At 50.2% G+C, this 26283-nt stretch overlaps 1 protein-coding gene across 2 annotated transcripts in view; it reads right to left on the bottom strand.

Moving 5' to 3' along the window:
• LOC138807878 (annexin A6) overlaps positions 1-26283 on the bottom strand; it is a 48457-nt gene that overhangs the window by 5312 nt on the left and 16862 nt on the right. Inside the window, exons 4-22 of one of the 2 annotated variants that reach the window (XM_069993658.1) lie at positions 26022-26116; positions 25501-25614; positions 23556-23646; positions 23189-23268; positions 21756-21812; positions 20902-20995; positions 20308-20403; positions 18301-18359; positions 17772-17894; positions 17007-17065; positions 15703-15781; positions 13169-13250; positions 11486-11580; positions 10454-10567; positions 10240-10330; positions 9400-9479; positions 8803-8856; positions 2462-2479; positions 1125-1218 (exon numbers count right to left, since the gene is read on the bottom strand). In XM_069993658.1, coding sequence (XP_069849759.1) covers positions 1125-1218; positions 2462-2479; positions 8803-8856; positions 9400-9479; positions 10240-10330; positions 10454-10567; positions 11486-11580; positions 13169-13250; positions 15703-15781; positions 17007-17065; positions 17772-17894; positions 18301-18359; positions 20308-20403; positions 20902-20995; positions 21756-21812; positions 23189-23268; positions 23556-23646; positions 25501-25614; positions 26022-26116 — 1575 coding nt within the window. The remainder of the gene's footprint in view (positions 1-1124; positions 1219-2461; positions 2480-8802; positions 8857-9399; positions 9480-10239; positions 10331-10453; positions 10568-11485; positions 11581-13168; positions 13251-15702; positions 15782-17006; positions 17066-17771; positions 17895-18300; positions 18360-20307; positions 20404-20901; positions 20996-21755; positions 21813-23188; positions 23269-23555; positions 23647-25500; positions 25615-26021; positions 26117-26283) is intronic. The other variant, XM_069993659.1, reaches the window with a different exon arrangement.

The raw sequence follows: 26283 nt of genomic DNA, 5'->3' as shown, positions 1-26283 counted from the left end.
TGACCCCTGCCTCTGTCTGGACTCTTATCTTGAAGCCAAGCTGCTGCAAGTAGTGATGATAGGACCTACATTCCTAATGTAAATCATAATGCATAATCATAATGTATAATCATATTATTACACACACCCATAGACCACACCATGGTGTGGTGTAATACATTATATATATTGACACCGATTTCTGGTGGTTTATTGGAGAAAAGAGTCTCACTGACTTTCCTGCCCAAGCTGGCTTTGAATCATAATCCTCAGATCTCAGCCTCCTGAGTAGCTAGGATGACAGGTGTGAGCCACCAGTGCCTGGTCATACCTTTACTTCTGGCCTTTTGCTGCTTAGTTGGAGAGAAAGAGTCTTATGGATTTGTCTGCCTGGGCTAGCTTTGATCTGGGATTTTCAGATTTCCCAAGTAGCCAGGGTAACATGCATGAGATTCTGGCATCTGGCTTCTATTCCAGTTTTTACATCCTAACAACAATCATTCAAGGCATAACTAAAATCCCAATTCCTAGGTAAGGGAACGGAGGCAGAGATCTGGGAACTTGCCTAAGCTGCAGAGTAAGGGAATTCATCGAGACTCTCTTTTCTGTTGGCCACCATGTTAAAGCACCTTTCATACAGAAAGAGGTCAGGCAAATGCAAAAACTACCTTTGTGGAAAGGGAATTTCGCAATTGGGCCAGTGCTACAGCCGTGCACCTGTGTGTGTGTGGCAACATTTGATTCAGGGACTTGTGGTTCTTTGCCATCACCGGCTGCCCACGCTGCCTTGCTCCTGGACAGGCATCACCCAGAGATCTTTTCCCACTGTACCCCAGAATCCTTCTCAACATAGCAGTATTGGCAGCTACACCAGAACTATACCAGAGGCTCACCCGGGGAGCCTCTGGGGAATTCCACCTGGCATCCTCCCCCCCCCTCCCCCGCTTCCCCAACAGGCGAGGGGAACTGGCTGAAGGCTGCAGATGTGTCAGGACTCTGGAGATCTGTTAGCCATGACGCTCCACACCTGGTGCAAGAGGAAGGCTTCGGCTCATTGGCTGCTCCTCATCGCAAGCTAGAGACCCAGGTCAGATCTGGGGCTCTGATTGCTGAATCAGAAGTGGAGGGGTGGGGTGAGGTCTCACCTCTTCGAAGGTGGGGATAGCTGCGGGTGCACAGGACCGTCATGAACCGCGTCTCCAAGGAAGTTTTGTCTCCGCTGGGAGTGTCGGCGATCTCCTGCAGAAACCACAAGAAAGTCTGGGCATCATCTCTTCTCTTGCAGTCAGAAGCGGGGCTAATCCAGCCATCTGGGGGGGGGCTGGGGCTGCCCCCACTTCTTCCGTCATCCTCTAGAGTAGCCCCCCACCCCAAACTACTGTTCCTGGAGACCCTGAGGATATGTATAGAAGGGCCTGGCTCTGGGACTGGCACTGGGCAAATCTGCCACTGGACAGAAGCTAGGAGTCCTTCCCTCCCTCCCTCCCTCCCTCCCTCCCTCCTGCTGTCTGAAAGCCCCTCTGGGAACTATGAATGGCATGCAAGCAGAAATGGCCTTGCCAGTGTTTCTCCAAGGGTCATGATGTCAAACATATATCCAGGACACGTTCCTCAGTTCCCACAATTATATTCTAACCAGCTATGATGCCATCCATATCAACTTATTTTATTTATTTTTGTGCTGGTATTGGGACTTGAACTCCAGGGTTTGGGTGCTGTCCCTTAGCTTTTTTTTTTTTTTTGTCATGGGGCTTGAACTCTGGGCCCAGGCGCTGTCCCTCAGCTCTTCAGCTCAAGGTGAGCGCTCTACCACTTAAGCCACGGCCCCACTTCCGATTTTCTGGTGGTTCATTGGAGATAAGAGTCTCAGGGACTTTCCTGCACAGGCTGGCTTTGAAGGACGATCTTCAGATCTCAGCCTCCTGAGTAGCTAGGATTACAGGCATGAGTCACTGGTGCCTGGCTTCCTTAGTTTTTTTTTTTTTCTCTTTTAAGTCAAGGCTGGAGCTCTACCGCTTGTACCACAGCTCCAGTTTCAGTTCATTTTTGGTGGTTCATTGGAGATAAGTCTCATAGACTTTCCTGTCCAAGCTGGCTTCAAATGCTGATCCTTAGCTCCCAGTCTCCTGAGTAGCTAGGATTACAGGCGTGAGCCACCGTGTCTGTCTCTGATTCAATTTTAATTGCCTTTATAATAATGTAGTTTAGGTTAGGGGGGAAAATGAGTTGATTTGAAGAAAACCATCATAGCTAGTACTTACATTGCATAAATCATGCCTAGGATAATGTGTGGGAAATACTTGTCTGGCCTGTTTTTTTTGTTTTGTTTTTTTAGCAGTGGGGTCCTTAAGGGGCTCTGAAGGGGGGAGAGAGAGAAGCCGAGGAGCAATTCCTCCAAATTCCTGCACAACTCTACCCAGCCCAGAAGCACAGACTTTGCTCAGAGAAGCTATAAAACCCACACGAACACCAGGACACTCACCAAGATCTCAGCGGCCACCTGAGAGCGGGGGAGGAGAGAGAGGAGGGAGAGAGAGGGAAGGCGAGAGTCAGAGAAGGCCTGAGAGGTTGGGATTGGGGTGATGGGTGGGGGCAAAGGACCCTAGAGACCAGACCCTAAGATACCTCAAAATTGTAATGGCAGGGAGGGGAAAATAACTCGGGGTTAGACTCAAAGTGGAAGACAGATAGGGAATAATGAAAAGTATCCACCTAAAGGATAAGAGAAAGCCCTAGAAACAGGACCCGCACTCTGTACCAAGAGCAGGCTCCAGACCTATTTGCTTGTCATAAAACTGAGAGAAATAAATTTCATCGTGTTGGCCACTGGTAGCTCACGCCTGTAATCCCAGCTACTCAGGAGGCTGAGAGCTGAGGATTGTGATCTAGCTCAGGCAGAAAAGACCATGAGATTTTATCACGGGCCAACAGCAAAATGCCAGACTGGAGACCTGGCTCAAATGGTAGAACATCAGGTGTCAGGGAAAATGCCAACTATGAGCATGAGGCCCTGAGTTCAATCCCCTGATATCCTGGGCCCTTGGTATATTGAGTTGGAAGGGGCAGGAGAGAAACTGTAATCCTTATTTTGTTGGCCATGGGGCCTGAACTCTGGGCCTGAACGCTAGCCTCAGCTCTTCAGCTCAAGGCTAGCACTCTAACACTTGAGCCACAGCGCCACTTCCGGTTTTTTCTGCTTATGTGGTGCTTAGGAATCGAACCCAGGGCCTCATGCATGCAAGGCAAGCGCTCTACCACTGAGCCACCTTCCAGCCTATGAGATAACTATTATGTCTCTCAAACCAGGTAGGAAGCAAGACAACTGAGGCCTGGGAATCACCCAGCCAATCAGCAGAGCCAGGAAAGGCAAGGTTGATTTTAATGGTGCGTTCTCCACAGCACCCCCTGTGGCTAGAACACTGTATTTCACGAGGGAAGTAGCTGTTATTGGAAATTACCAGGAACAAATCCAGATGCCTTCGTTTGGCAGGGACTGCCTCCAACCTTTGCCTTCTGCCCAGAGCACTTATTCTCTTAGGTGAACTGAAACCCCTGTCTTACTGTTGGTGCGTGAATGCCTAGAGTCCAGTTACATGTCCAGTTTTTTTTTTTTTTTTTTTTTGTCGGTCGTGGGGCTTGAACTCTGGGCCTGGGCGCTGTCCCTCAGCTCTTCAGCTCAAGGTGAGTGCTCTACCACTTGAGCTACAGCGCCACTTCCGGTTTTCTGGTGGTTTATTGGAGATAGGAGTCTCACGGTCTCTCCTGCCCGGGCTGGCTTTGAACCGCGATCCTCAGATCTCAGCCTCCTGAGTAGCTAGGATTACAGGCGTGAGCCACCAGCGCCCGGCTTACATATCCAGTTACATGTCCAGTTACATTAGATCTAGCTTCTACATATGAGAGAAAACATGCACCATTGGTCTCTCAGCTTGGCTTACCTCACTTACATAATTTGTTCTAGATCCATACATTTCCCTGCAAATGACATGATCTTATTCTTTCTAATGGATGAGAAAAATTCCCTTGTGTATTGGTACTACATTTTTTTCTTTTGTTGTTGTTGGTTGTGAGGCTTGAACTCTGGGCCTGGGCGCTGTCCCTCAGCTCTTCAGCTCAAGGCGAGCGCTCTACCACTTGAGCTACAGCGCCACTTCTGGTTTTCTGGTGGTTCATTGGAGATAGGAGTCTCACAGTCTTTCCTGCCCGGGCTGGCTTTGAACCACGATCCTCAGATCTCAGCCTCCTGAGTAGCTAGGATTACAGGCGTGAGCCACCAGCGCCTGGCTCGGTACTACATTTTATTCATATACTTATCTGTTGTAGGGCATCTGGGCTGTTTCCATCACTTGGCTGTTGTGAATAGTGCAGCAATGAACATGGGTGTGCAAGTGTCTTTACCAGTAACCTGACTTGCAATGATCTGGGTAGATGTCCAAGAGTGGTAATGGCTGGGCCATAGGGAAGTTCTATGTTTAAGCTTTTTGTTTTTGATCAATTGTGGGGCTTGAACTCAGGCCTTGGATGCTGTCCCTGAGCTCTTTTGATTCAAGAGGACTAGTACTCTTCCACTTTGAGCTACCGCACCACTTTTGGTTTTCTGGTGGTTAATTGAGGTAATAGTTTTACTGGCTGGCATCAAACCACGATCCTTAGATCTTAGCCTCCTGAGTAGCTAGGATTACAAGTGTGAGCCACCAGCACCCAGCCTATTTTTTTTTTTTTTGAGGAACATCCAAGCCTCCTTCCAGAGAGGTTGTACTAGTTTTCATTTCCCCAGGTTTTATTTCATTTTTACTTATTTATTTTTGTTATTTTGCCAGTCCTGGGGCTTAAACTCAGGGCCTGGACACTGTCCCTGAGCTTCTTTTTGCTCAAGACTAGCACTCTACCACTTGAGTCACAGCACCACTTCTGGCCTTTTCTGTGTATGTGGTACTGAGGAATCAAGCCCAGGTCTTCATGCATGCTAGGCAAGCACTCAATCATTAAGCCACATTGCCAGCCCACTGGTTTTATTTATTTATTTGTTTGTTTGTTTATTTATTTGTCAGTCTTGGGGCTTGAACTCTAGGCCTGGGTACTGTCCCTAAGCTTTTCAGCTCTCCCACTCTGAGCTACAACATTGCTTCCGGTTTTCTGGTGGTTAATTGAAACTTTTCTGCCTGGGCTGGCTTCGAAACATGATCCTCAGAGCTCAGCCTTCTAAGTAGGTAGGATTACAAGCGTGAGCCCCTGGCACCCAGCTTGGTTTTATTTTATAAGCTAACAGTTTACTGCAATCTCCTTCTTATCGTATAGACTGTCAATGTCTATGAAAATTTAAATACACAATGCATTTCATTAATTACATCACTAGGGATGTGTCCTAAGGTATGTAATGAGTGTAAGAGAGTGAATGTAATACAAGGTTGCTCTTGTAGCTTTCTCCGTAGCAGAGAACAATGAGAAACAGATTGTGGTTTCTCTGATCAATGGAACAATCTTTGCAGCTTCTTAAAAAGATTAGACAGGGCTGGGGTGGAGCTCAGTGGTAGAGCAGGTGTTTAGCACAAGAAGATCCTCGGTGGCTGGGAATGTTGCTTAGTGGTAGAGTGCTTGCCTAGCATGCATGAAGCCCTGGGTTCGATTCCTCAGTACCACATAAACAGAAAAAGCTGGAAGTTGCTTAGTGGTAGAGTGCTAGCCTTGAGCAAAAGAAGCTCAGGGACAGGAAAAAAAGAGAAAAATGAGATGATCAGCCTCATTTGACATAAGTTATATAAAAAAGAAGAGCAAGGTGTTTATGTGTATCACCCTAGCTACTCAGGAAGCACAGACATGGAGGATCATCATCTAAATCAGCCGAGGGAGACAAGTCTGCAAGACTCCATTTCCAGAAAAAAAAACAGGGCTGGAGGCAAGGTTTAAGTAGTAGAGCACCAGCCAAACGAGCAAACTAAGAAAGCACAAAGTCTTGAATGAGGGGAGTAAAGGCATACATGTTGTGTTTATCAGTATTCCTTTAATCTGGATTTTTTAAAAAGCCGCTCATACTTATTAGGAAGTATGTCAGAAATTGTGAGGAAGTGGTTGACCATGAGGATGTGGATAGACCAATCTGTCTGTCTGCCTATTTATCTATCTGTCTGTCTGTCTATCTAATTGATCTTCAGTAGAAAAACAACTTCATTACTATATGTCAAGATATTAAAAAGTTATTAGATGGTGGATTTTTTCTTTTTCTTTTTCCATTTCCTATAGCTTCTATAAAGAACACATATTACTTGTAAAAAAAATTTCTAGGTGTAAAAAAACAGGTGTACACAGAGATTTGGGTCCAGCATCCTAGCCTGGGAAGCAGCTGAGTCCGGCAGGGCTCTGGCTGCTCAAGGGTCCCTTGGCTGCTTCCAGAAGGTTCTCTCTCTCTCCCCTTCCCTTCTTTCTGCAAACCAGCTGCCAACAGGGTCCTCCCCCTGCCCCTCCCAGTGTCCACTGCAAATAGCCTCATAAGCAGACCAGGTACCAGGCACAAGCATTCCCTGGGAGATGACTTTGGGAGTGGAGGATGGATTTTGGGTAATATCGAAGATCAAAGCCCTCTCCCCTCGGCCCCCATGGAACCATGAAGCCACTCATGATGACATTCAATGATCATCTCTGAATGAGTGCATGCAATTGGTTTGGGCAAGTTACTGAGGTTATGGCTGGGCTCCCAGGCTAGTTCCCACAAACACACCAACAATGCCACTGGAATAGCACACCTAGTGCAATCCTGTAGCTTGTGACACTATTCCCAAGCCAGGGCTGGGCCCCTGGACAACAGCTACCCGGCCTGGAAATTGCAGAGGCTAGCACACAGTAATAAGGAGACAGGCAAGCCAGAGGGCTAATCAAACCAAAGCTATCTAGAAACCTCAGATAGGAAAGGAGCTTCAGTAAAAAGAGGAGAAGATGATGATGATGGCGATGATGATGAAGATGAAGATGTGTGCTAGTACTGAAGCTTGAACTCAGGGCCTGGACATTGTCCTTTAGATTTTTTTGCTCAAGACTAGTGTTCTACCACTGGAGCCACACCTTCACTTCTGGCTTTTTTGCTCTTGTTGGTCATGGGGCTTGAACTCAGGGCCTGGGTGTTGACCCTGAGCTTTTTCCACTCAAGACTAGGGCTCTACCACTTACTTTGAGCCACAACGCCACTTCTGGCTTTCAAGTGGTTAATTGGAGATAAGAGTCTCATGGACTTTCCTGCCCGGGCTGGCTTTGAACCATGATCCTCAGATCTCAGCCTCCTGAGTAGCTAGGATGACAGGTGTGAGACATCAGCACCAGGCTGGGAAATTTTATTATTAACATATAGAATGATCTTCGTGCCCTAGTCAGTCTATTGCAATTAGTTTTGTACTTGTTGGGGTGTGGCTAGGAATTCTGTAGCTGAGATGCAGAGCTGGTAGCAGAGCCTGTTGGCCTCTTCCCCCCATCTCTAAACTGTGAAGGAAGCTGGCTGGATTCACACTTGGCAGGATCTATGCCCAAACTCTGGACACAGCACCTGCACCAGCAGTGGGACCAATCAGGCAAAAGAGATGGGAGATCCAGGCCTGGGATGAAGGCCCATAGAGACCAGACAGATGGTCTCAGGGGAGTTAGCACAGCCATGCAGATGCTCAGGAAAAAATGAATTTGGGGTTGTCCCGCCTCCATGAGAAGCCATTTCCAGATCTGTGCTGCCTGTCCAAAGCAGCAGGGCAGACGCAGAGCAGATCAAGAGACCGCAGCACAGTCCCTCCCGCAGTGGTCAACGATGATCTACCGAGTTCTGAGCATGCGCCATGAGAAAACATTGCAAGCAAGACACCACCAGCAGCTGTCAGGAACTTGCTTTCTAGGCTTCTCCCAGGACTCGCTTAGCCCTTGGTCGGGTTTTACAGAAAATAAAACTAAGACTTTCAGTTACTAAGGCCTTTTCTTCAGCAACATCGGCTGAGACCAGCTCCCTCTAGACTCAGTTCAAGCTGGGCCAGGAATTTGCAATATGACCTTTAGCTTTTTTTTTTTTTTGGTGGTGGTGGTGGGGCTTGAACTCTAGGCCTGGGCGCTGTCCCTGAGCTCTTCAGCTCAAGTCTAATGCTCTACCACTTTAAGCCACAGCGCCACTTCTGGTTTTCTGGTGGTTCATTGGAGATAAGAGTCTCATGGACTTTCCTGCCCTGGCTGGCTTTGAACTGTCATCCTCAGATCTCAGCCTCCTGAGTAGCTAGGATTACAGGCGTGAGCCACTAGCTCACAGCAAGCTATATGACTTTTAGAAGTTACTTGCCTTCTTCCTTGACTGCCTTTCTCCCCAGGCTTCATCTGGATGACCTATGAATCTCCTATTTTTTTTGGGGGGGGGGGGAAGAAGGGGGGTGGAGGCTCCTACCATTCATGTGGGCAATGCCAGTCAAACCAGTACCATCAGTGCAAATCTCATTCTGTAAATCCTTACATCTCACATCTAAGGATGGAGAAGAAAAGGCCCAGAGTCTTAGCAATCACCAATCAAACCAGATCTGCTCTGTCAGGGACAGACAGACAGACAAGACAGACAGATACACACACCACACACACACACACACACACACACACACACACACACACACACACACACACACACACACACGACAGACAGACAGACAGACAGACAGACAGACACACACACACACACACACACACACACACACACACACACACGACAGACAGACAGACAGACAGACAGACAGACAGACAGACACACACACACACACACACACACAGCAGGAGCCACTTCTCAGGGAGCCCAGTAGGGGTGGATGGAAGTCTTACCTGGGCATCTTCCCGGGCCTGGTCCCGATCTTCTCCTCCCTCCTCTCGGTTCCCCTGCAGCAAGATCAATGAGCAGTCAGTCCCGGAAAATCCCCACCTGCTCTGCCTGCCCTACCACCACTACCACAGGTCCTGCTCAATCACATTACCTCCTGGAAGCCACGCCCTCCCAGGAAGCCTGCGGACAATGCTGCCTCCTAGTGGCCAGTGGCATCGTGAGCTCTCCACCAGCAGAGGAGGCCTTAGTGCTCAGATTATGGGAACTGGATACAAATACAAAGCTTTCGGGCTGGGAAGGTGGCTTAGTGGTAGAGTGCTTGCCTCACACGCATGAAGCACTGGGTTCCATTCCTCAGCACCACATAAACAGAAAAAAAGCCGGAAGTGGTGCTGTGGCTCAAGTGGTAGAGCTCTAGCCTTAAGCTGAAGAGCTGAGGGACAGCGCCCAGGCCCTGAGTTCGAGCCCCACAATGGACCAAAAAAGAAAAAAAAAGGACCAGGATGGGTGGCAGGACTGAAAAGGCCAGTGGGGAGTATCCTCTCTCCCAACCTGTGACCCTTCCTCTCTTCCAGACGTGGATCCACGCACTCACTCACCGTGGCCAGAGAGATGAGGATCCTCCTGAAGTGCCCGGATGTGTCAGAGCTCAAGGCATCTTCCAGGGACTTGTGATAGTCTAAGAAAGAGAAAGGAGATGTGGGCAGCTGCTGGCAAAAGAAGACTTGGTGGTGGTGGTTTGTGGTGGGAGATCTTCAAACTTGGGACAGGAAAGTGTTAGAGGTGAGGAGGAGGTATTTATAGCCAGATTTTGTGTGTGTGTGTGTGTGTGTGTGTGTGTGTGTGTGTGTGTGTGCGCCAAATTTTGTGTGTGTGTGTGTGTTTGTTTATGTTGGTCGTGTGGCTTGAACTCTGGGCTTGGGCGCTGTCCCTACACTCTTCAGATCAAGGCAAGTGCTCTACCGCTTGAGCCACTGCGCCACTTCCAGTTTTCTGGTGGTTTATTGGAGAGAAGAGTCTCACAGACTTTCCTGTCCGGGCTGACTTTGAACCATGATCCTCAGATCTCAGCCTCCTGAGTAGTTAGGATGACAGACCTGAGCCCCAGCCCCACTCCCAGCCATTTGCTGGTTAACTGAAGATGAGAGGCTCATGGACTTTTCCTGCCCTGGCCGGCTCGTAGTGGGCTGGGACATTCTCTCTTCCCAGGTATTCTTCTAAGAACGTTGGGCTTTGGTCTTTTCTAGGCCACTTCTGTCTTTTCCCTAGACACCAGGCTAGGAGGCCCAAGGGGCTTTCCAAAGCCTTGTGGACTATGGGAAAGAGGACTAGCGGGATCTGAGGGGCGAGTTAAAGGCTGAGGCTAAAAGTTGGGGACTCTGGCTCTCCTGCCACCCACTCCCGACTAGCAGCTCGTGGCTCAGAACTCCCACACTTACCCTCCTTATAGGCTTCGTTGATGGCCCGGATTTCTGCGTTGTTCCGAGTGGCTAGAATTTCAATGAGAGCCTTTTCATCTGTGCCAGCGCCCTAGAACATTCGGACAAAAGCCCACCTCAGCCTGGGTCTCGGCCCCCTGTTGAGGGGTACCTGTGTCCCTCCCCCCAGCTCCCAAACAGCCTGGATGCCATCCCTTTGGTGCCCACGCTCTACCTCCATGGCCTTCTTCAACTGCTTGGCATCATAATGGGCAGGCGGCATCATGAGTCCCAGAATCAGCCTTGCCAGGTCTCCGGAGATCTCAGACTTGAGGTCAGCCATTAAGTCCTGCAAAGAGCACAGCCCAAGGTCATGCCCACACCAGTACTGGCCCATGGAGGACCCAGGGCAGGGAGGAGATTTGTAATGAGGACGGGAGACAGTAGGGAGGGATCTAGGTCTCTTTGCTGATAGACTTTGCTGGTGGACTTACTAATTATAAGAATGCCAAGAGGGTGTGGTGGGGAGCCAGTGAAGAGGCAGATCTGAGCCAGGCTTTAGTGGCTCATACCTATCATTCCAGCTACTTTGGAGGCTGAGATCTGAGGATTGAGGTTCAAAGCCAGCCAGGGCAGGAAAGCCTGTGAGACTCTTATCTCCATTGAACCAGCCAAATGCAGAAGTAGAGCTGTGGCTCAAGCGGTAAAGTGCCATTCTTGAGTGAAAAAAGGCTAAGGGATATATTGCCCAGGCCCTGAATTCAAGATCCAGATCCAGAACTGAATTCAAGCACAAAGGGGGGATGGCGGGGAGAGGGTAGATCTGCTTTCCTTAGAGGCCAGGCTGAAACCTCACACCATTTTTATCTGGGGATCTCATCAGCCTACACCAGATACTACCAAGGGTGCCATAATCACCGATAATGCTGGGACCTAGAAGCCAGCTCTCCTTATGCAGAAGGTCTAGGGCTTCAAAGTGCTGCATGCACTAGCTTCCATCCCCCCTCCAGGTCACGTGCTATGCCCCTGACTCAACCCAGCCACCCTGCACATGTGTCACGGACCACAAGGAATTGGGAGAACGCAGAAGCACACCTGTTTGGCAGCCCAAACCCAAACACTGGAGATATTCCAAGATCCCACATCTGCATGAGGCCTGGAAGATCCCCCTTCCCCCTTGCCTAGCTGTGCAGAGGTTGAAGTGGCAGGGGCATCTCCTCTGGAGGTTGTATGGACGCAGGGCCCAGGGTTCAGGAACAGCCCTTACCCGGCCAAAGTGAGACTTGAAGGTCTGCCGGATCTGCTGCCGCTGAGCGTTGCTGCGATGCGTGATGATGTCGATGATGGTGGCTTCGTCGGTTCCTGAGTCACCAAAGTCACAGGCCTCAGAGGAAGGCCTGTGGTTCTGCCTCCCTGAGCGGCCTCCTTCCCCACCCCGCTTCTCCCTCCTCCCACTGACAGTCGCCATCAACCCTAGGGTAAAGCTGGATCAGCAGCTATGTGCCCCTGAGCTCCTGCGGCACGGTGCTGCTGTCTCAAGCCACTGATTCTCAGGACTGCTTGCTGCTACCTATGTCACTGCTTTGGCAGAAAGGGACACCTTGGAGGCAGAGATCACTGGGTTGAGAGTCGCGTTCCGGTCCCAGCTTTGGCAATGGCTGGCTGTCTTGGGCAAAGTCTCTCTCTCTTTCTGGACCTGTTTCTACACCAGTCACATACATAGGCTGGAATAAAGTTACCTAGGGATTTTTTTTTTTTGCCAGTCCTTGGGCTTGAACTCAGGGCCAAGGCCTGTCCCTGAGCCTCTGTGGACTCAAGGTTAGCGCTCTACCACTTGAGCCACAGCACCACGTCTGGCTTTTTCTGTATATGTAGTACTGAGGAATCGAATCCAGGGTCTCATGCATGCAAGGCAAGCACTCTACCACTGAGCCACCTTCCCAGGCTCCCCGCTCCCCCCCCCCCCCCCCCCCGCCCCGTGAGACTCTTATCTCCAATTAACCACCAGAAAACTGGAAGTGGTGCTGTGGCTCAAGTGGTAGAGCGCTCCCTTGAACTGAAGAGCTAAGGGACAGCATCCAGACCCAGAGTTCAAGCCTCATGACCACCAAAAAGACAAACACAAAAACAAAACAGGGCTGGGAAGGTGGCTCAGTGGTAGAGCGCTTGCCTTGCATGCATGAGGCCCTGGGTTCAATTCCTCAGCACCACATAAGCAAAAAGAAAAAAGCTGGAAGTGGCGCTGTGGCTCAAATGGTAGAGCGCTAGCCTTGAGCTGAAGAGCTGAGGGACAGCGTCCAGGCCCAGAGTTCAGGCCCACGACAGGACAGGACCCAAAACAACAACAACCAAAAAAACCCCAAAAAACAAAAGCTAGCCTTGAGGGATTGGCCAGCAGGGGGTGCTCTTGCTCCAAGCCTGGAATCTGAAGACCAGGATCATTTTACACAGGGTTTGGAAACTGAGACCAGACTCATTTTTACACATGGGACAATTGAGACCCAGACTCACTTCAGAGCTTGCCCAAAGCCATACAGTGGGCCAGCAACAAAGCCAGGGCATGAACTCAAGTTCTACACACACACACACACACACACACACACACACACACACACACACACACACACACACACACACACACACACACACACACACACACACACACACACACACACACACACACACACACACACACACACACACACACACACACACACACCAGCCTACTTGCTCCCAAGAGGGCTGGGCACAACTTGGTTCCAACTCTCCTGAAGCCCCTCTTTCCTGTCTGATGGAGCCTGGAGGCTTTCCAAGAGAGGGAAGATTCAGTCTAAAGTCTTCCTTGTCCTGTGGACCCTAGTAAGAGGCCTCGGCCCTCCCCTTGGCTCAGCCCAATGCCAAACCCACCACCCAGAAGCGGCCACCCCCCAGCTCCCAGGCCCCCCCTTACCAATTCCCTTCATGGCTTTCCGCAGGGCTTTGGCATCTGCGTCGGGGTTGAAATCATCAGCTGGGCGCACGGTTCCCTTCAGCTGTGAGAAGCAGAGAAGCCCTCAGGAAGTGTCTACAGGCCAGGCTCCCCAGCCAGGAGCTGGCCAAGATCTGAGCATGCGCAAGGGAAGAGGCTTTCCACACAAGCCCTGAACCAAGCAGCCTGGAGGAGGAGGCAGGAAGAAGATGCGGAAGACAGAGCCTGGCCTCCAGCTGAGACATGAGAGACTTCAGGCCTGGGAGCAGGGCCAGCGCTGGTCAAGGGTAAGTGGCCAGCTGGAGGCTGGAGGACTCAGCTCTGGCCCACAGTTCCCTGTGGCTGCTCATTCCACTGGCCCACCCCCACCATTGGTCAGAATCTCATCCTGTCCCCCTCCCCCAACTACTTGATGGAAAGCTACTGTCCCTAAAAAGGTAGCCAAGGTGTTCTGAAATGGCATTCAACGGCCTTCACGTTGTTCTCTATATTTGTTATTTCTCAATGCGTACCAAGCTCAGCTTGGTTACTCTGTCAAACACATTCATTTTGGAGACATCTTTTTCTTTTTGGGTGTTGGGGATCTAATGAAGGGCTTGGGCCCCCTAAGGAGCTACATCCTCAGCGTTAACATATCCATTCTAAAGGACCATTTTTCTTTTTTTTTTTTTTGCCAGTCCTGGGACTTGAACTCAGGACCTGAGCACTGTCTTTATTGCTCAAGGCTAGCACTCTACTACTTGAGCCACAGTGCCACTTCTGGCTTTTTCTGTGTATATGGTACTATGGAATTGAACCCAGGGCTTCATGCATGCTAGGCAAGCACTCTACCACTAAGCCACGTTCCCAGGCCTCTCAAGGACAATTTAAAGGGTAAGCTTTTGTCTAGTTTATTCTTTGATATATCCTATTGTGTCTACCACAGTACCTAACACATAACAGGCACTCAGGAAATATTTGTCCCTGAACGGATGCAAAAACACTTATTTGACGATCATGAGTTAGAAAGTTGGTATTGTGGGGCTAAGAAGGTGGCTCAGTGGTAGAGCGCTTGCCTTGCATGCATGAGGCCCTGGGTTCGATTCCTCAGCACTACATAAGCAGAAAAAAAAAAGCCGGAAGTGGTACTATGGCTCAAGTGGTAGCATACTAGCCTTGAGCTGAAGAGCTGAGGGACAGCGCCCAGGCCCAGAGTTCAGGCCCCAAGACCAGACCCAAAAAAGAAAAAGAAAAAAGAAAGTTGGTATTGTATCATAAGCAAATGGTCACCTGTGAAGAGGTAATAAAAATATACTAAATGTTAAAAAAAGAAAAGTAATAAAAACAAAAATTTCAGGTTAAATATCACCACGTTTTAACAAGATGTCATTGCTTGTTAAAAAGCTGTGAGCTTGTGAACTGACTGGATGAAGGTGATTCACAACGGTTGAAATCCTTAGCCACTCAGCAGGCTGAGATCTGAGGATCGTGGTTCCAAGCCAGCCCAGGCAGGAAAGTCCATGAGACTCTCTATCGCCAATAAACCAGCTGGAAGTGGAACTGTGGCTCAGTCCTGAGTGAAAAAGCTACGGGACAGAGCCCAAGCCCTGAGTGTAAGGCCCACTACCAGCGCATGCGCACACATACACATACACATGGAGCTGTGAATCTAAAACCAGCTCCTTTCGCTCCTCAGTTGTTTATGAGTAAGGACAACCAATGGGTGGCAAGAAGCTGAGATGGTATCTGTGTCACCTCAGGAAGGTGGTGAGACTAAAGATCGGCCTTGTCACTCTGCAAGGCTTCATGTTTGATGCTGAGGAACGCCCTGACCGCTACACTAAACTTCATTCCTCGCACGACAGAGGCCATCAATTCAGGGAAATCAGGACATCAGAACTCCGAGCGCCCAAGTCACCAACCCTGCCCTGTTTTAAGTACTAGGGTTTGAACTCAGAGCCTTCCCACATGAGCATGCCCCCAGACCTCTAAGCCTCTCATTTTTAAAGACGCAGACGTAGAGGGCCAGAGACAGGTAGAGACCTGGCAAAGGGCGCACAGCCAAAAGCAGAGAGGATCCGAGGGCCCCAACTTCTTATGTGGATCAGGTATCGGCAATGTCTTTCCCCAAGTGTTTCTGTGCAGCCATTCCTCCCTGTCCTCCGTGGGGTGGACCCTGGGTGTCCAATGCATGCACAGCCCAACTGTGGGCTCAGAATGGGGTTAGGCCCCTGCTGTGGAACTAGCCAGTTGTCCACTCAAGCCAGGCTTGTTAGTAGGGAAGGGAGGGGCCAGAGCACTTCCCAGGGCGTGTGAGAGTCAGTGCAGGAATCATGGGATGCCTCCTCTGGGTGGCTGCCCACCCACGTTGATGCTCTGAGAGAGGGAGGAAACAAGCTTCAGACGCGAGAGCTGCTTTCTCAGGTTGGCCTCCAGGGGGCAGCTGGGAGCCAACCCGAGCAGCAGGGAGTGAATGAAGCACAGGACAGTGGAAGCTGCCAGTGAAGAGGTCAAGCAGGAGGTGGGGAGGGTCTGACCTCTACTCGGGACACTGCACTAAGCTCCCACATCTGATAGGCCACCTGCGCTGCTTCCGGGAAGAACTGGCCAGCAGCACTGGAATGGAGGGGGTTGGGAGAGGATGGGAGGGAACGTCATCAAGGGCCACAGCTCTCCACGCATCCGACACACACCGATGACTCTCCAATATACACGCACACCAATACGTACACTTCAATACACATCCAATATACACGCCCATGCCGACATACATACACACTAACACACATACCAACACATGCATTTCAATATACACCCAACACACATACACACCAACACACATCAACACCAACACACATCAACACCAACACACATACCAATATACACATGCACCAATATACATACCAACACACATACCAGTACATACATTTCAATAGACACCCAACACAAATGCCCACGTGAACACACACACCAACACACATACACACCAGATTCTTTGCCCTCTCCTAAGCGGAACCTCCCAGCAGCCTTGTTTACCCCAGAAGCAAGTGGGCCAGGACCTTTTCCAGTCCTCTCTTCCTTCCAGTGAGGGCCCCCAACTCCCTCCCGGGTGCCAGCAACTCTGTGTCCCTGATTCCCTGCCCCTGTGGCACCTTCCACACTGACAGGATGCTCTCCTGACCTTTCCTGGACATTCCACAACTGAGCACCCACAATTCTCTTTCCCCAAATTTGGTCAAGTCATGGGGGCCAATTTAATCTTTAGGGAAGAGGCCTCTGTGGGGCCCGCCCCCCTCTCCTCATGTGCCACAAAACCCAGCTGCTGTCACCTGTCACCTGCCCCTTCTTCTTGGGTCTCACCCTCAGACCCTCTCCCTCCCCATACCCCTCTCCCTCCCCTCCCCCCTGCTCCAGGCCATGTTGCCATGTGCACGGGACCTACAGGCTCTCCTCACCTGCAGGCCATCCTGGGTGGGGGGGGTCCCATGGGAGTTTCCCAATGGGGCCACCATAGGAAGGCTCATCAAGCGTACAAATATGTAAATCAGGGGAGTGGGTGGGGCCACAAAGCAAATGGGCGGAGCCACAAAGATGGTACAAAGTTAGCAGGGCCTGGATCCCCATAGTCTGTTTCCTGGTCCAAACCCCAGACTGAATTTCCAAGTTTTCAAGACATCAACACGCATGGAAGATCACACTCATATCCAGACGCACAGACCCACAAGCTCCACAGACACTGGCAAGGATATCTTTCACCTGCAGGGCGCTTGCGCCTCATTCGATCCACTCATCCTCCACCAGGATGAAGGCTAGGAGAGGCCCAGCGCATGGGACTACTTACTCATCATCTCCTCCGCACAGCTTTAGCAGAGCTTTCTTGTACTCCCCAGAGGTATCGTTCTGGGGAGAGAGAGAAGAGAAGATGACTTCCAACCGGTCCCTGAGCATCTCCCAGACAAGAAGAAAAGGTTCTGCATAGCCCAAACACTGGAAGGCTCCACACTCCTCCCTACCAGCCCTGCTCCTCCTCCTGTCTGGATGTGGCAGAGACTTCTAAATAGTGGTGTGTGTCTCCAGTTTGTTTGTTTGTTTGCCAGTCCTGAGGCTTGAATTCAGGGCCTGGGCACTGTCCCAAGCTTCTTTTGCTCAAGGCTACCACTTGAGCCTCAGCGCCACTTCCAGCCTTTTCTGTGTATGTGACACTGAGGAATCGAACCCAGGCCTTCATGCATGCTAGACAAGCACTCTACCACGACGCCACATTCCTAGCCCTCTACTCAACACAAAATACAAAGGAAGGAAGGAAGGAAGGAGGGAGAGAGGAGGGAGGGATGGAAGGAAAGAAGGAAAGAAGGAAGGAAAGAAGGAGGGAGAGAGGGAGGGAGGGAGGGAGGGAGGGAGGGAGGGAAGGAAAGATCTAACTTTATGGCTCCTGGAAAAGCCAAGGTCTCAAGGGCCATCATCACTACGTTCTTCAGCGACCACACCTTGTAGGAGACAGAATCTCACTGCCCTTGGAATGATGTGGGCTTCATGCAATGGCCCTGCCTCCCTTTTAGCTCTGCCTCTCCCAAGCACCCCTGCACTTGAACTCCCTTGAGCCGACCTTGATCATGCTGTAGAGCGACTTCTCATACTTGGTCCGGAAGATCTCCCGAATGTCCAGCATGTCCAGCTCACTGCGGGTGACCATGATGCGGATCAGGGTATTGTCCCGGGTCCCCAGGCCCTGGATGACAAACAGGTTTGACACAGGTCCTTGAGAAGAGGCTGAGAGCCCCTAGCATAGGCCGAAACACAATTTTCATAATCAAAAGTGAAAAACAAGCCAGGCGTTGGTAGCTCACATCTGTCATCCTAGCTACTCAGGAGGCTGAGATCTGAGGATTGCAGTTCAAAGCCAGCCTGGGCAGAAAAGGCCGTGAGACTCTTATCTCCAGTTAACTACTAGAAAACCAGAAATGGCGCTGTGGCTCAAGTGGTAGAGTGCTTGCCTTGAGTTAAGAGCTCAGGGACAGCGCCCAGGCCCAGAGTTCAAGCCCCATGACTGATTAAAAAAAAAAAAGAAAGTGAAAAATGACTGGCAAAAGACGCACACTGGCCCCAACCAGTCACACCAGCCCCACACCACACACCTTCATGGCCTTGAAGAGTCTTTCGGCAAAATACTCTGAGGTACTCCGGATACATTTCACTGGAAAGAGGAAGAAGAGGCGGATTATTCTGACCGGATTAGGAAAGCTATGACCTTGTTTCTATCCCTTAGGAGCCACCAAATTCAAAAGGCAGGAAGAATCCTGGCTTTTGGGTTGGTTTATTTTTGCTTTGTTTTGTTTTTTTTTTGGTGGGTCAGTGTCCCTCAGCTCTTCAGCTCAAGGCTAGCGCTCTACCACTTGAGCCACAGTGCCACTCTCCGGCTTTTTTCTTTTTGCTTATGTGGGGCTGAGGAATCGAACCCAGGGCCTCAGGCATGCAAGGCAAACGCTTTACCACTGAGCCACCTTCCCAGCCCCACCAGCTCCATTTCTCTATCCTAGTCACTGCCCATCACCTCCTTCTATCCAGGGATGCATCCAGAAGAGTTCCTACATTCCTGGTGTGTTTGTGCAGTGCACTGACATAAACAGAGAGGTTGCCTTGTGTGAAGACTTGTTACACACAGCCTTGGCAACATGTGTTCAGTCATAATAATAAACAAATAATCAATTAAACAAAGAAAGAAATCAGCCAAGGAGCCTACAGAAATCACAAGAGTTGGTCTGGGTATCGGTGGCTCACGCCTGTCATCCTAGCTACTCAGGAGGCTGAGATCTGAGGATCTCGTTTCAAAGCCAGCCCAGGCAGGAAAGTCCATGAGACTCTGATCTCCAATAAACCACTAGAAAACCGGAAGTGGCGCTGTGGCTCAAGTGGTAGAGCGCTCGCCTTGAGCTGAAGAGCTGAGGGACAGCGCCCAGGCCTAGAATTCAAGACCCATGATCGACCAAAAACAAAAAAAAAAGGAAGAAAGAAAAAGAGAAATCAGAAGAGTCTATCTCAAAGATCTACGTCCTGTTTCTGGTCCTTTACCATTTCATAGGAACTGAGCCCAATCAGGGGTAGGTGCTGGGTGGAAGGTGAAAGGTGTTTCTTTGGGTTCTATTATACCAGGAAGGTACTGGCAGTGGAGTCACGTGACAAAGCAGGTCAGACCCCAACTACTTCAAATAAGGCTGGCAGGGGACAATGTGTATATGGGGGTGGGGGGGAAGATGAGGCCTGAGATAGGAATTCATAGTCGCTGGTGCCAGTGGCTCATGCCGGTAATCCTAGCTACACAGGAGGCTGAGATCTGAGGATAGTAGTTCAAAGCCAGCAAGAAATCCAGACCACCCTCCCCCCCCCCCCCCCCACACACACACCAGTTGTGAGCCTTGAACTCAAGGCTTGGGCCTTGTCCCTAAGCCTCTTTGTGTTCAAGGCTAGATCTCTACCACTTTGAGCCACAGCTCCACTTCTGGTTTTCTGGTGGTTAATTAGAGATGAGAGTCTCACGGACTTTCCTGCCTGGGCTGGCAGGGAATTTGAGAGAGGCACTGGGTTTGGATCTGAGCCTTCACCATTGAAGGCTGGAAGAGCAGTGCTTATTCTCTGCCCTTTCCTAAAGGTTAAGCACTGTGGTGCGGGCACAATAGGACTCCACAAGGGTCTTTTTAAAAAATTCCTTTTATGTTTGGGTCTTAAACTCAGGGCCTTATACTCTTGCTTGGCTTTTTTCCGCTCAAGGCAGGGGCTCTACTTCTTGAGCCACACCTCCACCACTTTTGGCTTTTTTGGTGGCTACTTGGAGATTAAGAGTATCTCGGATTTGTCTTCCTGGGCTGGCCTTCAACAATGATCCTCAGATCGCAGCCTCCTGAGCAGCTGGGATTACAGGCATGAGTCTAGGCTCCACAAGGATCTTTGGTTATGATCATCACTATCTTAGCCCCAAGTTCAGTGCTTTGCTCCCTCTATCACTGTGGAGGAGGGGGGAGGCAGAAATCAGGCCCGTCTGCTTTCCTTCCCTACTCCACAAATGAGTTCCCCGTGTCCAAATTCCTGGCCCCTTTCTCTGGGGCTGGCATCCCAGAATCCCTTGGGAAGGTGATCTCAGGACATACCCACAGCCAGCATTAGTTTCTCAAAGTCCCCAGACAGTTCTCCTCGGATGCTGGCTTCGATCGGCTTCCCTGTGGTCCTCAGATACTCATCAAACACTGTGTCAAAAGAGAGAAAGATGTCTAGGTTACTGTCCTTGAAATGGCAAGAAGGGCACAGTGACTTCTGAGGGATGGGACCTACGTATGTAATTCTACCATATATATGTATATATTTATCTTATCTATATATAGGCTTATATATTTATATCTATAGATATATTTATAGATATAAATTATATATATACTTATAGATATATTTATATATTTACAGCTATAGATTTATCTATGGATAGGTATGTTTATCTACCTATATCCATCTATAGACTTTATATCTATATGGCTACAGAATTCATTTCTCTATATATCTATATCTGTATCTACATGGCCCCTCATTAATGACTTAGAAGAGGGACCCTATAAAACCACTCATTTCTCATGGAATCAGCTTTTGGATCGGGGCTAAAGTAGCTGTTGTGTCACTTAAAAGGTAAAGAGAGGGCGATCTGGGCACAAACCCCCAGGCAGGCAAGCTATGGGGTCTTTTCTGGAACTTACCCAAGCGGAGATGCTGCTTGCTGCGATTTCCCAAGATATAAATGAACTGGGCCTCATCCGTTCCCCATTTCAGTTCCCCTGCCTCATACAGATCCTAAAGAGAAGAGGTATGAATTAATGGCCACAAAACCTCAAGAGGGTTCGGGGTGTTGCCCAAGTAGGAGAGTATGGACCTAATAAGCACAAAGCCCTGAGTTCAAATCACAATATTAAAATAAATAAATACAAATAAATAAAAAGGAAGAGGAATCTGGGGGGACAGGACAGCCTAGCCAAGTCATTCAGAACAGATCCTGACATTAGCAGTAATTGGTAGCCTCAGGACCTTTGCATATACCTGCAAGCCTTCCTTCCTTTCTTTCTGGGGAAGCTCTTCAACTTTCATGGCTCCAATTAAATGTCCTTTTTTTTCCTCCCTCAAAGTACCACCCCCCCCTACAGTCTCCAGGTAGAATTCTCTTTCCTTCTCTCTTTCTCCCATCACTTTTTGTTCTTTATCTCCTTGACCTACCGTGGGTTACAATACTTCCTCACATGTCTATCTCCCCGATCGATGTGTGCCCATCTTTCCAGTACTGTCTGATGCTGTTTATGAAGTGATTGGCAGAAGGCCAGGCATTTAACTCCAATCCACAGGACGTAACGGAATGAATAAAATCAACCACAACGAAAGCTCCAAAATCCATCTCACCTGTGTACCTGCTATGTATACCTCTGAAAGATAAACTTTGACCTTTTCTTCCACAAAGCACTATCTAAATAAATACATAAATATCCCCGTGACCCCCTCCCACTCCCCCTCTCCCCAGGCTCCTCAGCGGTGTCTTGGGGACCTTCCCTCAGTGCCTGCTTACCTGGACATCCTGCTGGACTAAGTCCTCGCTCACGACATCGTCCTCCTCCCTGGTTCCCTAGACAGAGAGACAAGGAAAATGTGTCTCCAACAGTGCAGAGCCTGGGAGCCAGCGCTGGAGCAGAGAAGAAGAGAAACCCTGGTGGTGCAGAGGTGAACAGCAGCAGTGGTGCTAGGTGTCTGGGTCAGGAGAAACACTTAGCTGCCGTGGGATTAAGAATGGCATCTGGGCTGGGCAGGTGGCTCAGTGGTAGAGTGCTTGCCTTGCATGCATGAGGCCCTGGGTTCGATTCCTCAGTACCACATAAATAGAAAAAGCCGGAAGAGGCACTGTGGTTCAAGTGGTAGAGTGCTAGCCTTGAGCAAAGGAAAGTCAGGGACAGTGCAGAGGCCCTGAGTTCAAGCCCCAGGACTGGCCAAAAGCAAACAAACAAACAAAAAGACAAGCCAGGTGCCAGTGGCTCACGCCTATAATCCTAGCTACTCAGGAGGCTGAGATCTGAGGATCCCAGTTCAAAGCCAGCCCAAGCAGAAAAGTCTCTGTGAGACTCTGATCTCCAATTAACCAGAAATAGTCCTGTGGCTCAAAGTGGTAGAGCTCTAACCTTGAGCAAAAGAGTTCAGGGACAGTGTCCAGGCCCTGAGTTCCAGCCCCATGACTGACAAAAAAAAAGGCATCTGATTCCTAGAGAATCATACAATGATCTCTCTCCTCGGCTGCCCAGTTATTCTCAGGGCCACAACCAAACCGGACATAGCCAGGGTCTCCCAGGTGTTTCCCTAGGCTGTAACACTGAGGCCATCTCGGAAGCCAGGACCCGAAATCTGGATGGCAGTGCCTATGACAACAGTGCCACAAGGCAAAGGGCTGGCACGTTTGCAGGAAGATTTCCCCAAGGACGATCTGGGTCTTGAATCACAGGTCTGAGTGCACAGTCCCAAAGGCGCAGACCCTCCTGATGCTCCTATTGCTCAAGCCCGGAGCCCCATCCAACAGAGGACACAGAGAAACAGGACGCTGCTCAAAGGGGCCAACCCGGATCCTTGCTTCCTGGAACAGAGGTGCACATGTATGGGAAAACATGAAGAAAAAAGCTCCAGTGTGGCAGGCTGAATTTGCCCACAGATAACCCTCTCAGAGCCCCTTTGGTGATGGCCCCTTGGGGGGCTGGGAGGGAGCCCAGCCCAGCTGTGAATGCCTCTCTGAGCAAGCGGAGGAGAGGTACCTGAGCCTAGATCCTCAGAACAACCTCTCAGGCTCCAGTGAACACAGCAGACAGTGTGTGGAGGGGAGGGAAGGAAGACACAATACGAAAGAAGGACTCACATCAGATCATCCACCTGCCAAAGCATCAGGGACAAGGGCCCCTTAGCCCCCAGGAGCCTCTCTGCAAGGCCGCTCTGTGGAGGGGCCCAGGAACGCCCTGTACTCACCTGGAGCAGGACGATGAGCATCTTCTGGAAGTGGCCGGAAGTGTCGCCAATGATGTCAGACTCCAGGTCTCGCTCATAGGCTGCAGGAGGACACACAAACTCTAGCCTCATCTCCAGAGGCCCCCGGGATTCTTGCTGACCCCCACCAAAGTGATCAGGTATTTGTCACAAGTCCCCAAACCCAGATACATGGCAGATACATATCCCACACCCCACACAGAGTACTTATTGGACCCATGGGCAGATGGGTGGTGTCAAAGGGAAGGGAGGACAGGGGGTGTGGCCAGTCTCAGTGGCTCCACCCCCACAATCACCTTCATTTCACATGCAAAGATCCTGAGCAAGGATCTCCTTCCCATCATCTTACCATCTTTGTATGCTGCCACCAGCTGGTGGATCTGTTCGTTGGTCCGGGAAGCCAAGATCTCAATGAGGCATTTCTCATCTGTGCCGGCTCCCTAAGAGAAAAGGGGCGAGGATAGAGGGTCAATCGGCGGCCTGGGCTGCAAGACCTCAGCACTGAAACCGCTGACACTCAAGGCATGGGTTCTAGTCCTGTTTTGATCAGCAGCTTGCTCTTGTGACTACTGTGTGTGTGTGTGTGTGTGTGTGTGTGTGTGTGTCCTGGAGCTTGAACTTAGGACCTGGACACTGTCGCTGAGCTTTTTCTGCTCAAGGCTAGTGCTCTACCACTTGAGCCACACAGCTCTATTTCCAGCTGTTTTTTGTTTTTACTGGTTAATTGGAAATAAGTCTCCTGGGCTTTCCTGCCTGGGCTGGCTTTGAACTGTGATCCTCAGATCTCAGCCTCCTGAGTAGCTAGGATTGCAGGCATGAGCCACTAGCACCCAGCTTCTTGTGACTTTTTAAATATAATCTTAGTGTAGAGCACTAGCCTTGAGCTGAAGAGCTCAGGGACAGCGCCTAGGCCCAGAATTCAAGCCCCACGACTGACAAAAAAAAAATTATAAAAATAAAAATACAATCTTGCCAGGCACTGGTAGCTCACATCTGTCCTCCTAGGTACTCAGGTGGCTAAGATTTCAGGATCAAAATTCAAAGCCAGCCTGAGTAGGAAAGCCCATGAGACTCTTACATCCAATTAACCAATGAAAAGGTGGAAATGGAAGTATGGCTCAAGTGGTAGAGCACCAGCCTTGACAGAAACCAGTACCAATACAATTTTTTTAAACAGAGACTGTTTTCCTGGGCCTTGGTTTTCTTTTCTTTTTTTTTTTGGGGGGGGGGGAGTTGGTCTTGGGGCTTGAACTCTGAGCCTGGGCGCTGTCCCTCAGCTCTTCAGCTCAAGGCTAGCGCTCTACCACTTGAGCCACAGCGCTCCCTTCTGGATTTTTTGTTTATGTGGTGCTGAGGAATCGAACCCAGGGCCTCATGCATGCGAGGCACGCGCTCTACCACTGAGCCACCTTCCCAGCCCCATGGGCTTTGGTTTTCTCATGTGCAAAGCAGAGCCGTTCTTAGGCTTAGTTGCTCACGTAGCTGGTGAGGGATGCTGAGGAGGCGGTAAGGTCACACGCCTGCTCTCTCTGCCTCTGAACTGCACTCATGTTGATAACCCAATGCCAGCAGTGACCACGCCTCTTTGACTGCCAAGTGCAGGATCCAAACCAGGGCTTTTAATTACAGATCCTGCGGGACTGACAATGGAGCTCAGGGGCCAGGTGATCTATCCCTGAGCTCTATCCCATCAAAGACATCATGATCATGGGCTTTTTTACCTTCCCTCATTTTTCCTTGCAGACAGCGCATGCGTGAACACCCCATCCCCCCCGCCCCCCAGTCCCTCCTCTCATCCTAACACGACTCCACTCTCCTACTTACCAAATCCCAGCCTATCCAAGCTGTTGAGCATGACAAGATCTCAAATGTCCCCCCAAAAAATCTGTTCCCCAGGCATTCCCTAAATTACCCTCAGACATCCTCTAAGGCCCCTCTAGGGCCTGGGATTTTTCCCTGATGACTCTCTTCAGGGCACCTCGGACACTGTATTTTTGTCCTGTTTTGTTTAATCTTCACATAGTTGCTAACAGAGGGGTTTCAATACCACACCCTGCTTCCCTCAGAAGTATAAACTCCCGGGTCAAGGCCAAGGTCTTGTGGAGTCTGTGTCACACATCTGTCCACAGCTGGCTGTCTAGAGTAGACAGGTAAGCCCTGTGGCTGCCTCTAGAAGCATGATGTCATCTGTTGTGGAGATCTGGGCCCAGCGGATGCCTGTTGGAGAGCCCTAGAATCCCTCATTACCCATACCCTGGCCCCCAAGCCCCAAACTCGCCCTCATGCTTACTTACCGAGATGGCATCTTTGATTTCCTTGGCATCGCAATAGGCGAGTGGCCTCATCAGGCCCACGATGAGCCGCTCAAACTTCCCCGTCAGTTCGTACTTCAAGTCTGCAATGAGGTCCTGAGGGGGGGGGAAGAGGTGGGGCTCATGGCACAGGTACAGGCCCCAAGGCCTTAGGTGATGGGCCCTGAGTCACCTGTTGCAGGTGTACACGCTGTTACCCCTGAAAGCCGGCCCTAGGAACCTCAGTCACCCACCCAGGCATTCATCAAATGGGTCACGCAGGTTCAAGTCCCAGCACAGCACCCTTCCTACCCCTGACTGCTTCCCTGTCTACCGTGCTCCCCCCCTACAATCTGGGAATTTTCCCAGTGGTGCCCTAACACCAGCACAGAGCCCCGGATGTAGCAGGTGTGCTAGCCTTAGGTCAGACTACACGAAGAGAAAGAGCCAGGGCAGGTTCTGAGGCTGAAGGGCCAGCATGGGGGCTGACCCTCACCCTCTCTGCCCTTGGTTGCCATGGTTACCTTGCCATAGAGAGACTTATAGCTCTGACAGATGTCCTGCCTCTGCCTGTTGCTCCGGGAGGTGATCAGCTCCAGTATGGCCTCCTTGTCGCTGCCTGGAAGAGGGGAGATGATCGTCGTGAGCCCACACCGTTTCCAGGAAGCCCTCTCAGGCTGCTTCCTCGTCAGAGCCCTGGGGTCAATGAGGTCTCTTAAGTCCTCATTGAAAGGTATTATAGTACAAGGAAGGAAAATGAGGGGCAAGGACTTGTCTAGGATCTTA

Source organism: Dipodomys merriami, unplaced genomic scaffold (genome assembly GCF_024711535.1).
Source record: "Dipodomys merriami isolate MVZ:Mamm:240054 unplaced genomic scaffold, mDipMer1.0.p SCAF_44, whole genome shotgun sequence".
In the NCBI taxonomy this organism is placed as follows: Eukaryota; Metazoa; Chordata; class Mammalia; order Rodentia; family Heteromyidae; genus Dipodomys; species Dipodomys merriami.
Note: the sequence above shows the minus strand (reverse complement) of the source record. Positions and strands in the feature narration are given on the sequence as shown.